At 44.0% G+C, this 12,500-nt stretch overlaps 1 protein-coding gene and 1 long non-coding RNA gene across 6 annotated transcripts in view; one reads left to right on the forward strand and one right to left on the reverse strand.

Moving 5' to 3' along the window:
- The window catches only part of LOC132121754 (uncharacterized), a 50,069-nt gene that overhangs the window by 24,703 nt on the left and 12,866 nt on the right, over positions 1-12,500 (reverse strand). The window lies entirely within an intron of this gene.
- Positions 1-12,500, forward strand: part of rgs7b (regulator of G protein signaling 7b) — a 49,378-nt gene that overhangs the window by 18,285 nt on the left and 18,593 nt on the right. For all 5 annotated transcript variants that reach the window (XR_009426302.1, XR_009426303.1, XM_059531504.1 and 2 more), the window contains one exon: positions 10,903-10,999. Coding sequence is in view for 3 of the 5 variants with exons in the window: in XM_059531504.1 (XP_059387487.1) it covers positions 10,903-10,999 (97 nt within the window). In the remaining 2 variants the exon portion in view is untranslated. The remainder of the gene's footprint in view (positions 1-10,902; positions 11,000-12,500) is intronic.

Genomic DNA, 12,500 nt, shown 5'->3' on the forward strand with positions numbered 1-12,500 from the left:
AAAAGAGGGACCACCACCCCGGTCTGCCATCCCAGAGGCACCGTCCCCGACTGCCACGCGATGCTGCAGAGGCGTGTCAGCCAAGACAGCCCCACAACATCCAGAGACTTGAGGTACTCAGGGCGGATCTCATCCACCCCCGGTGCCTTGCCACCGAGGAGTTTCTTGACTACCTCGGTGACTTCAGCTTGGGTGATGGACGAGTCCACATCTGAGTCCTCAGCCTCTGCTTCCTCAATGGAAGACGTGACAGCGGGATTGAGGAGATCCTCGAAGTATTCCTTCCACCGTCCAACGACATCCCCAGTTGAGGTCAACAGCTCCCCACCTCTACTGTAAACAGCATTGGTAGGGCACTGCTTCCCTCTCCTGAGGCGCCGGACGGTTTGCCAGAATCTCTTCGAGGCCGACCGATAGTCCTTCTCCATGGCCTCACCGAACTCCTCCCAGGCCCGAGTTTTTGCCTCCACAACCACCCGGGCTGCAGTCCGCTTGGCCTGCCGGTACCTATCAGCTGCCTCAGGAGTCCCACAAGCCAACCAGGCCCAATAGGACTCCTTCTTCAGCTTGACGGCATCCCTTACTTCCGGTGTCCACCACCGGGTTCGGGGATTGCCGCCTCGACAGGCACCGGAGACCTTACGGCCACAGCTCCGAGCGGCCGCTTCGACAATGGAGGTGGAGAACATGGTCCACTCGGACTCAATATCTCCAGCCTCCCTCGGGATCCGGTCGAAGCTCTGCCGGAGGTGGGAGTTGAAGATCTCTCTGACAGGAGGCTCTGCCAAACGTTCCCAGCAGACCCTCACAGTACGTTTGGGTCTGCCGAGTCTGTCCAGCTTCCTCCCCCGCCATCGGATCCAACTCACCACCAGGTGGTGATCAGTTGACAGCTCCGCCCCTCTCTTCACCCGAGTGTCCAAGACATACGGCCGGAGGTCGGATGAAACGACCACAAAGTCGATCATCGACCTACGGCCTAGGGTGTCATGGTGCCACGTGTACTGATGGACACCCTTATGCTTGAACATGGTGTTCATTATGGACAAGCTGTAACTAGCACAGAAGTCCAATAACTGAACACCACTCGGGTTCAGATCAGGGGGGCCGTTCCTCCCAATCACGCCCCTCCAGGTGTCACTGTCGTTGCCCACGTGGGCGTTAAAATCCCCCAGTAAAACGACGGAGTCCCCAGTCGGAGCACTTTCCAGCACCCCTCCCAGAGACTCCAAGAAGGCCGGGTACTCTGCACTACCGTTCGGCCCGTAAGCACAAACGACAGTGAGAGACCTATCCCCGACCCGAAGGCGCAGGGAAGCGACCCTCTCGTTCACCGGGGTAAACTCCAACACATGGCAGCTGAGCTGGGGGCTATAAGCAGACCCACACCAGCCCGCCGCCTCTCACCATGGGCAACTCCAGAGAAAACTCCTCCTTGAACTGCCACCTTAACGTGGTGGAGGGGTTTGAGTACCCGAATGACCCTAGGAGCTATGTTGTCCGGGGCTATAGGCCCCTGGTAGGGTCTCCCAAGGCAAACAGGTCCTAGGCGACGGGTCAGACTAAGAGCGGTTCACAAACCCCTTATGAAAAGATCACATAAAAGGACCGTGACGTCGCCCGGTATGGCGCAGCCGGGGCCCCACCCTGGAGCCAGGCCCGGGGTTGGGGCTCGTATGCGAGCGCCTGGTGGCCGGGCCTCCCCCCACGGGGTCCGGCCGGGCTCAGCCCGAAGGAGCGACGTGGGGCCGCCTTCCCGTGGGCTCACCACCTACAGGAGGGACTGTAAGGGGCCGGTGCTTAGAGAATCGGGCAGCAGTCGAAGGTGGGGGCCTCGACAGCCCGATCCCTGGACACGGAAACTAGCTCTAGGGACGTGGAATGTCACCTCACTGGCGGGAAAGGAGCCCGAGATTGTGCGTGAGGTTGAGAGGTTCCGACTAGCGATAGTCGGGATCACCTCTACGCACAGCTTGGGCTCTGGAACCACACTCCTCGAGAGAGGATGGACTCTTCACTCTTTTCTCAGACATTAAATAAATTTAACTAAATTTAAAATGTGTTAATTTATGTAAAACTTTTATACATTTAAACTTAATTTTAAAAATTCATTTTTTATTTTAACTTTTTGTTATGTATTATAATTACAGCATTGTCATAATGAAAATCAAAAGCACAGTCATCACTGAGAATAATAATTTACTTTACAATAGTTTTGCTTTTTTATTTAGATTAATTAATTTTTAAAGTGGGCTTAAATATTGTCATAAAAATAATGTAGCAATGCAAAAAAGGTCCTAAACTCAAACCTATGTATCTTTTGATGTTGGGGTCAGTATGAGCTGGACGTGTTGTAGACAGCTTTATGTCTCTGATTTTATGGATATTAGCAGATCCATTACTCCGTCTTTGCTCTCGTCTGGGGTTTGTTTGGCTGCTTTAGAGAGAGTTTGTGCTTTCAAAAGTGTAAAGTTAATGTGAGTACAACAGTATGTTTAATCACACAGAAATTAAGCATAATTACACAGAATAAGAGGCTAATTATGAAGCATGTAATTACTGTGACTGTTGCAGGCTTCAGGCTGTGAAGCTGATCTCTCTCTCTCTCTCTCTCTCTCTCTCTCTCTGTCTCTGTCTCTGTCTCTCACTCAATTCAATTCAATTCAATTCAGTTAGCTTTATTGGCATGACAAAAGTACATTTTGCATTGCCAAAGCATACATATGAAAAGAGAACGTATACAACAGTGTAATTTGGAACAATATAGCAATTACAATAACATCTGAACAAGTAATATTAGAAGAACAATATTTAAACACATGGATGCATATAAACATATGACGTTCTAAGAGTTATGTAACGGATTATTTATTATTTACAGATTATTTATTCATTTATTTATTTAATTAATAACTGGGTTCAGCATTATCTACAGTCATGAGTATTGGTATATTCTCTGGATGTTTGTGTCTTGGCTGTGTCTCAGGAGTTGGCAGGCTAATATAAATCTTGCCGCTATATTTGCACATTCAGATTTTTCCCCGAGAATGAAGGTGAGTTTTTCGGTTGGGGTGCAATTATTAAAATGGGGAAATACTTTGTTTATTTTGGGATAATAGTGGTTTCTAATCGATAGGTATTTGGGGCATTGAGTGAGGAAGTGCAGCTCTGTTTCGATCTCTCCCAGAATGCAGTGGGAGCAGAGTCTCTCGTCACGGGAGAGCCAGGTTTGTCTGCGCCGGCTCGTCTCTACGGCCAGACTGTGCTCGCTGAGTCTGTACATCGTCAATGTTTTCCTGAGTTTGACATCAGTCACTGTGCTCAGGTAGTGTGCCATGGTGTACTCTCGATTTAGTGCCGAATAACATTCTAGTTTGTGTTGGTTTTTAATGGTGTTTGTCCAATGGGTGATGTACTTGTCTTTTTTTGTGTTGATGATTTGTGTGGGCCGAATGGTTGAGAGTGTGTGTGAGTCCTGAGGCTGGCTGATCTCAGTCGGTTTGATCTCAGTCAGTCTCAGTGTGTGTGTGTGTGTGTGTCTGTGTGTGTGTGTGAGTGTGTGAGAGTGTGTGTGAGTCCTGAGGCTGGCTGATCTCAGTCGGTTTGATCTCAGTCAGTCTCAGTGTGTGTGTGTGTGTCTGTGTGTGTGTGTGAGTGTGTGAGAGTGTGTGTGAGTCCTGAGGCTGGCTGATCTCTGTCGGTGTGATCTCAGTCAGTCTCAGTGTGTGTGTGTGTGTGTGTGTGTGTGTGTCTGTGTGTGTGTGTGAGTGTGTGAGAGTGTGTGTGAGTCCTGAGGCTGGCTGATCTCAGTCGGTGTGATCTCAGTCAGTCTCAGTGTGTGTGTGTGTGTGTGTGTGTGTGTCTGTGTGAGTGTGTGAGAGTGTGTGTGAGTCCTGAGGCTGGCTGATCTCAGTCGGTGTGATCTCAGTCAGTCTCAGTGTGTGTGTGTGTGTGTGTGTGTGTCTGTGTGTGTGTGTGAGTGTGTGTGAGTGTGTGAGAGTGTGTGTGAGTCCTGAGGCTGGCTGATCTCAGTCGGTGTGATCTCAGTCAGTCTCAGTGTGTGTGTGTGTGTCTGTGTGTGTCTGTGTGTGTGTGTGAGTGTGTGTGAGTGTGTGAGAGTGTGTGTGAGTCCTGAGGCTGGCTGATCTCAGTCGGTGTGATCTCAGTCAGTCTCAGCACCAGCTGAAGAAGAGGACTCGTCCTGGGGCTCAGCTCTTGGTGTTTCAGGGCTTTATAATGGTATGAGCTGGGGTCGCTTGTCTTTAGATGTTTCCAGAATTTGATGGCTCTTTTTTGAATGTTTAGAAGGAGAGGGTATTGGCCTAATTCTGCCCTGCATCCATTGTTTGGTGTTTTTCTTTGGACTTTGAGTATTCTTTTACAGAAATCTAAATGCATATTTTCAATTGGATGTTTTTCCCATTTTAAAAAATCGAATTTTATAGATGGACCCCAGACTTCACTGCCATATAGTACAATTGGTTCAATTACTGATTTGAAAAGTTTGAGCCAGATTTGGATTGGAATAGCAATTTTAATTGATCTTTTTATGGCATAAAAAGCCCTTTGAGCTTTCTCTTTGAGTTCATTCACAGCCAAAGCAAAGTTACCTGTTGGAGTAATTTTCAGGCCGAGGTAAGTGTATGTTTTTGCGGTTTCAATGGTTCTGTGTGATAGTGTGAATGTGTGTGTTGGTCCCTGGGGTCTGGAGCGTTTTTGGAAAATCATTACTTTAGTTTTTTGGAGGTTTACAGTCAGGGCCCAGGACTGACAGTAATCCTCCAGCAGATCCAGGCCGTCCTGAAGCCCTTGTTTAGTGGGCGACAGGAGGACCAGGTCGTCTGCGTAGAGTAGACACTTGATCTCTGTGTCATGGAGAGTGAGACCTTGAATGGGAGCGTGTTCTAACATATTGGCCAATTGGTTGATGTAAATGTTGAAGAGGGTGGGGCTTAAACTGCAGCCCTGTCTCACTCCGCGCCTCTGAAGAAAGAACTCTGTTCTTTTGTTTCCAATTTTAACAGCACATTGGCTGATTGTATCTCTCACTCTCTCTCTCTGTCTCTGTCTCTCTCTGTCTCTGTCTCTCACTCTCTCTCTCTCTCTCTGTCTCTCTCTCTCTCTCTCTCTCGCTCTCTCTCTCGCTCTCTCTCTCCCTCTCTCTCTCTCTCTCTCTGTGTGTGTGTGCGTGCGCAAGTGCGGAACTCCTGGGAGAGGCGCGTGGGTGTTTGAGCGAGTGGCGGCTTGTTTGAGTGAGTTTTCATTCCTTTTTTTCTTTATTATTTTGAAAAGTTAGTTTTTGTTTAGTTTGCCGTAGTTGAGGGTTGTGAAAATGCCGGCAGATTCTGATGGGTTTGCTACCTTAACAGCCCGGCACGGTTGTAAATGTTTGCCAGATGAAACAATCACTGTTGAAGACTGTTTGTCTGCTATTAGTAGCGAAATAGGTGCTAGGAATATTCTGTCGGCATCTAGAATGAACAAAGCTGTTGTTGTGTTTGTGAAGGAAGAATCTATGGTCCACCATTTAGTGGAAGTTGGTTTATCTGTTGGAGATGTTTTCCTGCCTGTTTTACCGCTGTCAAGTCCTTCAAAGAGGGTAACTCTTTCCAATGTGCCTCCGTTCATTTCTAACGATTCACTTGAGCGATTACTTAGCCATTATGGTAAAATGATGATGCCGATAAAAATGATCCCTCTTGGTGTTAAAAACCCAGATTTAAAACACGTTATGTCTTTTAGACGTCAAACTGCTATGATTTTGAATGCAGATTTTCAGTGCTTGGACATGTCGGCGAAATTGACTTTGGCAGGTAAAGATTATACGATTTTTATCAGCACGGAATCACTTAAATGCTTTTCCTGTGGGGCCTTTGGACATACAAAATTGAAATGTACTAATAATAAGGTGACTGAACAAAATGAGACTGAGCCTAAAACACCTCTGGAGCAAGTGGCTCCTGCCATGGAAAATGGTAATCAGGATGGCAAAGATAAAACTGATCAGCGGGCTGAATCGGATTCACTGTCAAAATATGATGAAAATCCGAAAGAGGCAGTAATCAGTCATGCTGAGAATGCGGGAGAGTGTTCGCTGAACGCTAATGAATGCGCTGATGTTCGCTGTGTGGCGATCGGTGCTGAGACCGGCGCTGCGGGAAACAGCGACTCCGAGCGCTCCAGAGAGCCAGATGAGCTTGTTACAGTCGAAGAGTCTCGGGACTCACTATCATCTGTTGGCCTGTCACAGGTCGATGTGGATCAGCTGTCTGACAGAGCTGAGGCTCAGTCCATAATCACAAACTCTGACAGTGAGGAATCTGATATTGTGGATTATTTCACTGATGTCAGCTCACAAGGAAGTGCTGCGGAGAAAAAACGCAGTTCGCAAATAAAACCACCTTATTACACAGTACAACAAATTAATAATTTTCTCAATGACACTTTTAATCAGCGAAGGCCACAACTAGAGAAGCATTTCTCTGATTTACAACATTGGGACCTTTAATGTTAATGGTTGTCGGTGTACAAGGAAGAGAGTTGCTTTGTTTGATTATCTGCGGTTAAAACAGGCAGATGTTATTTTGTTGCAGGAAACGCATACAGATCGGCAAAATCAAGCACAGTGGAATGGTGATTGGAAAGGCAGTGTTGTGTTGAGTCATGGTACAAACCTTAGTGCGGGTATTGCCATCCTTTTTGCTCCATCTGTTAGCATACAGCCAGATGTCCTTGAAATAATACCTGGTAGGATGTTGAGAGTTGATGTTGTTTTTGGTGATACTCCTTTTTCTTTAATTAATGTGTATGCGCCGAATGTTGGTCAAGAACGCATCTCATTTTTCAAAACACTTTCTGATGCTTTAGTTAAGTTTCCTCAGGGAAATAGTGTTATACTTGGTGGAGATTTTAATTGTACTGTTAATTCACATTTGGACAGGAATCATGATGAACCTCACCAAGCTTCTGCTGAGATTTTAAAGAAAATAATTAATGAACATAATTTAGTTGATGTGTGGAGGGAGGCCTTTCCTATGGCCAGACAGTACACATGGTTAAAAGCTAATTCTAATATTATGTCAGGAGCTAGGCTTGACTGTTTTTATGTGGAAAAGGCCAATAGGGGTAGGTTTTTTAGTAGTTCGATTTCACCATCTTTTCTGTCAGATCATCACTATGTATCTATTTTAGTATCTGTTTCTCTTTCTAAATCTCACAAATCACATTGGCGATTTAATAATAGATTATTGCAGGACGGCACTTTTCTTCACTCTTTTAATCTTTTCTGGAAAGCTTGGAGAGAGGAGAGATGTAATTTTCAGTCACTAAGTCAATGGTGGGATGTTGGTAAGACACAAATCAAGTCTTTTTGCCAGCAGTATACTGCACACAATGCTGGGATGCTCAAAGAAAGAATGAAGTCCCTTGAACAAGCTATCCTTGGGAAAAGCAGTGACTGTACCCATAATAATTCAACTTTCATTGACTCTGTTGCGAATGATAAACTCCTTTTGAAAAATTTATTGGAAGAGCGAGGAAGATCAGCCCTTTTGAGAACCAGATTTGCACAGCTGAATGACATGGATGCTCCTACATCATTCTTCTTTGGTCTTGAAAAAAAACCCCCAAGGGAACAGAAGAGTTTTCATCAGTTAAAAATACCAGGTGGTGGAGTTATAACGGATCAACGGGAAATTCAGTCTTATGCTCTCTCTTTTTATGAGGATTTATACCATTCGGAATTATGTGACGATGCAGTGGCTGATGAACTTTTACGTGACCTATCCAAATTGACTGAAAAAGCAAGTAATGAGTTGGACAGGCCGTTGACTTTTGAAAGAGATTTCACAAGCTGTTCAGGAAATGTGTTCTGGGAAGTCACCTGGATTGGACGGGCTCTCGGCAGAATTTTTTAAATCCTTCTGGAACCTACTAGGACAAGACTTGTATGAAGTTTTTCTTGAATGCATCAATCAAGGGACCCTTCCTTTGAGTTGTCGAAGGGCAATTCTTACATTAATTCCGAAAAAGGGGGATCTTGGGTGTTTGAGGAACTGGCGGCCGGTATCACTGATATGTGTTGATTTTAAGATTTTATCCAAATCATTGACTAACAGGCTTAAGAAATATATGGCATCAGTCATTCATATGGACCAAACATTTTGTGTCCCCAAAAGGACAATTTTTGATAACCTGTTTTTGATGAGGGATATGATTACAGTGGCAAAAATGCACAATTTAGACATTGGTTTGCTTTCATTGGATCAAGAAAAAGCGTTTGACAGGGTTGATCACCAGTATTTATTTAAATCTCTGGAAGCTTTTGGTTTTGGTCCTTATTTTGTATCTCTTATCAAAATGCTATATAATGAAGTTTTTAGTATGTTGAAGATCAATGGGTCTTTAACCAGGCCTTTCTCTGTGTCCAGGGGAATAAGGCAATGGTGTCCTCTCTCTGGACTTCTGTATGCTATTTCTATTGAGCCTTTATTAGTCTCACTTCGGAGGCAGCTAAGTGGTTTTAATATTCTTAGTGACCCCAGTGTAGGTTCAGTTAAACTTACAGCATATGCTGATGATATAACAGTGGTTATAAAAGGCTCAGAAGATGTTACAAGTTTGATATCTTCCTTAAATAAATATCAAAAAGCTTCATCTGCACGCATTAATTGGGAGAAATGTGCATCCTTGCTATTGGGCGACTGGCAGGCTACAGGACCCCCTAAGCTGCCCCAGCAATGCAGATGGGCCAGAGATGGGTTTAGAATCCTTGGTTTATATTTCGGTACTAATAGCTATACAGAAAAGAACTGGGAAGGATTAGCGGACAAGGTAATTCTCAGAATTCAGAAGTGGCGATGGATTCTTCCACATCTCTCTTTTAGGGGGAGATGCCTGGTTATTAACAATTTAGCAGCTTCTATGTTATGGCATAAATTTACTGTGTTAGATCCCCCAAAGGAGTTACTTTCTGGAGTTCAAAAAGCATTCGTTAATTTTTTTTGGGATGGCTGCCATTGGCTTCCTCCAGGTATCCTTTATCTTCCTGTGGCAGAGGGAGGACAGGGATTAATACATTTGGAATCAAAAGTCCTGGCAATGAGGTTGCAAACATTACAAAAACTTCTGTACAGTCCAGACCCTTTGTCTTGGGGTGGGTTTGGTTTATATATACTCAAGAATATTGGAGGATTTGGTCTTGATAAACAGTTGTTCTTAATGCAGAAGACATTGGTGGAGAACGTGCATTCTTTACCTTTCAGTTTTTATTTAGGAGTGATTAAATCTTGGAATTGTTTTAAAATATTGAGACATGAAGATGAGCATTATGGCTTTTCAGAACCTCTTTTTTTTAATCCTCTTTTTCAGTTATCGACAAATGTGTCGTCATCTTTAGTCAATCAGTTTTTGAAGGCTGGGGTAACAAAAGTCATGGACTTGATTGATTTAAACAATGGCCAATGGAGAACTGTACATGCAATTGCGGATCAAGTTGGAATAAATTCCGTAAGAATTGTGGAGAGATTAATTGGGGATCTTAAGTCATCTTTCCCTCAGACTTTCATTTCCTTTATTAATAATGTTTTTATGAATGGTTTTATTTCTCAGACCTTTCCTGAGTTCAGGGTAGTTCCCAAAGACTGGGAATCTGATTATAACAGTCAGACCAAATTGCTGAAAGGTTATAGTGCTATGGTGTTTCATTGTATTGGGAAAAAAATGTTATACCATGTTTGTGTCAAAACTGTACATTTTGACCAGTTAAAGCATAGATCAGATACAAAATGGAGGTCGTGCCTTTCTCTTTCAGATGAGATCTATCCATCATGGAGGTTGCTGTATAAGCCTCCTATCTCTAAGAGATGTGGAGATATTCAGTGGAGGATACTACATTGTATTATAGCCACAAACTCTTTTGTGTCTAAAATTAACGAGACTGTTTTACCAGTATGTCCTTTTTGTAATGCTCTTGACAATGTGTTTCATATGTTTTGTGAGTGTTTTAGACTTAACTCACTATTTTCAGTATTGGAAAAAATGATTGTAAGATTGGGTTTTACATTCACCAACAGTTTATTTATTTTGGGTTGCAGATATAAAAGGTCTTGGCAGCAACAGTGCACACTTGCTAATTTTTTAATAGGACAAGCTAAACTTGTTATTTTAAAGTCTCATCGGTGTAAAAATACTGGTGAAAATGTGAATATAGTAACTCTGTTTAAGTCTCTAGTAGAGTCAAGAGTGGTGATTGAATATACTTACTATCAACATAATAATAATGTTCTTTATTTTGAATGGAAATGGGGTGTTGGTGGAGCTTTGGTGACTGTGTGTAATTCAGGCAGTTTGGTTTTTAATTGGTAATGGTTTAATTATTTTCATGTTTTTTTGGATTTGCTGTTAAACTTGTATTGATTTATATAATTAAAGTGTTTTAAAAGTCAAGTCTCTCTCTCTCTCTCTCTCTCTCTCTCTCTCTGTCTCTCTCTCTCTCTCTCTCTCTCTCTGTGTGTCTCTCTCTCTCTCTCTCTCTCTCTCTCTCTCTGTCTCTCTCTCTCTCTCTCTGTGTCTCTCTCTCTGTCTCTCTCTCTCTCTCTCTGTGTCTCTCTCTCTCTCTCTCTCTCTCTGTCTCTCTGTGTCTCTCTCTCTCTCTCTCTCTCTCTCTCTGTCTCTCTGTCTCTGTCTCTGTCTCTGTCTCTCTCTCTCTCTCTCTCTCTGTCTCTCTGTCTCTCTCTCTCTCTCTGTCTCTCTGTCTCTGTCTCTGTGTCTCTCTCTCTCTCTCTCTCTGTGTCTCTCTCTGTGTCTCTCTCTCTCTCTCTCTCTCTCTCTCTCTCTCTGTGTGTCTCTCTCTCTGTCTCTCTGTCTCTGTCTCTGTCTCTCTCTCTCTCTCTCTCTCTCCAGATGGAGGACATCATCTCTCGAATGCAGGACGAGAAGAACGGGATTCCCATCCGCACCGTCAAGAGCTTCCTGTCCAAGATCCCCAGTGTGTTCTCAGGTGATTCCATCCATCCATCCATACATTTTTATTTATTTATATTAATTTATGTATATGATCCAGACATTTGCGTTTTATTTTTTAGACTTTTTATTATTATTTTGTTTGATGGTTTAATATCTGTTTGTTATAATTTGACCTGGACTTTATTTATTTCTATACTGTTTGGTTTGTTGGACACAAACTCCCCTAACAGTTGAAGTGATAATATAAAGCGTATGTTATATGAAGTGTTAGCATAGGCGTTCTGAGAGAGTCCTGAGGAACGCATGCTAATGCTAATCAGGAAATCATCAAACAGTCCATCCCAGAATATCCTGAGGACAAACAGAGCAGAACAGCACATCAAACAGCGCTGTGGCTTTGAAGAGAGGTCAGCGCTGGACGCCGGTGAGCTGTTAGCGTGAGCAAAGAGAGTCTGAGCGCTCCTGCTGATCTCCAAACATCAGCTGCCATTTACATTCAGAGAGACATTCACAGCAATCAGCGTTCTGTCCCTATTTACTCGCTCTAAAGAATGGCCTTCAGTCCCCTGAAAACACTGAAGCACAATGGAAAACTTGAAAAACCTTATGTTTAATCCTTCCCTTTTCATCTAGACCTTTATCTTAGTGGTTTTGTTTGAGGATCCAGATTTAACGTTGGACATTCAGTAGCAAACCAACAAGAGTCTCCTGAGAGTCAAACGGTCCTTTAAGAAGAAGTTGTCAAAACACTTTGGAAGGATGTTCTGGATAGCTCCATAGCTTTGCTACAATGTTGCTGTAGTGTCCTGGATGGTTGCTAGGACGTTGCTGGGGTGTTTTGTTGCTAGGATGTTGCTGTGGTGTTCTGAATGGTTGCAAGGATGCTGCTGGGGTGTTCTGTATGGTTGCTAGGACGTTGCTGGGGTGTTTTGTTGCCAGGATGTTGCTGTGGTGTTCTGTATGGTTGCTAGGATGTTGCTGTGGTGTTCTGTATGGTTGCTAGGATGCTGCTGGGGTGTTCAGTTGTTAGGGTGTTCTGGATGGTTGCTAGGACATTACTGGGGTATTCTGTTGCTAGGATGTTTCTGGGGTGTTCTGTTGCTATGATCTTTATAGGCTGTTCTGGGTGGTAGTTAGGTTGTTGTTTGGGTGTTCTGGGTGGTTGCTAGGACATTGCCGGGGTGTTCTGTGGCTAGGATGTTTAGGTTGTTCTAGGTGGTTGCTAGGATGTTGCTAGGGTGTTCTGGGTTGTTCGTAGGACGTTGCTGGGGTGTTCTGTTGCTAGAATGTTTAGGCTGTTGTAGGTGGTTGCTAGGATGTTGCTAGGGTGTTGCTAGGGTGTTCTGGGTGGTTCGTAGGACGTTGCTGGGGTGTTCTGTTGCTAGCATGTTGTTAGGGTGTTCTGGATGGTTGCTAGGACATTCCTGAGGTGTTCTGTTGCTAGGATGTTGCTGGAGTGTTCTGTTGCTAGCATGTCTATTAGGGTGTTCTGGATGGTTGCTAGGATATTCCTGGGGAGTTCTGTTGCTAGGATG

This window comes from Carassius carassius, chromosome 39, assembly GCF_963082965.1.
Source record: "Carassius carassius chromosome 39, fCarCar2.1, whole genome shotgun sequence".
Classification (NCBI taxonomy): Eukaryota; Metazoa; Chordata; class Actinopteri; order Cypriniformes; family Cyprinidae; genus Carassius; species Carassius carassius.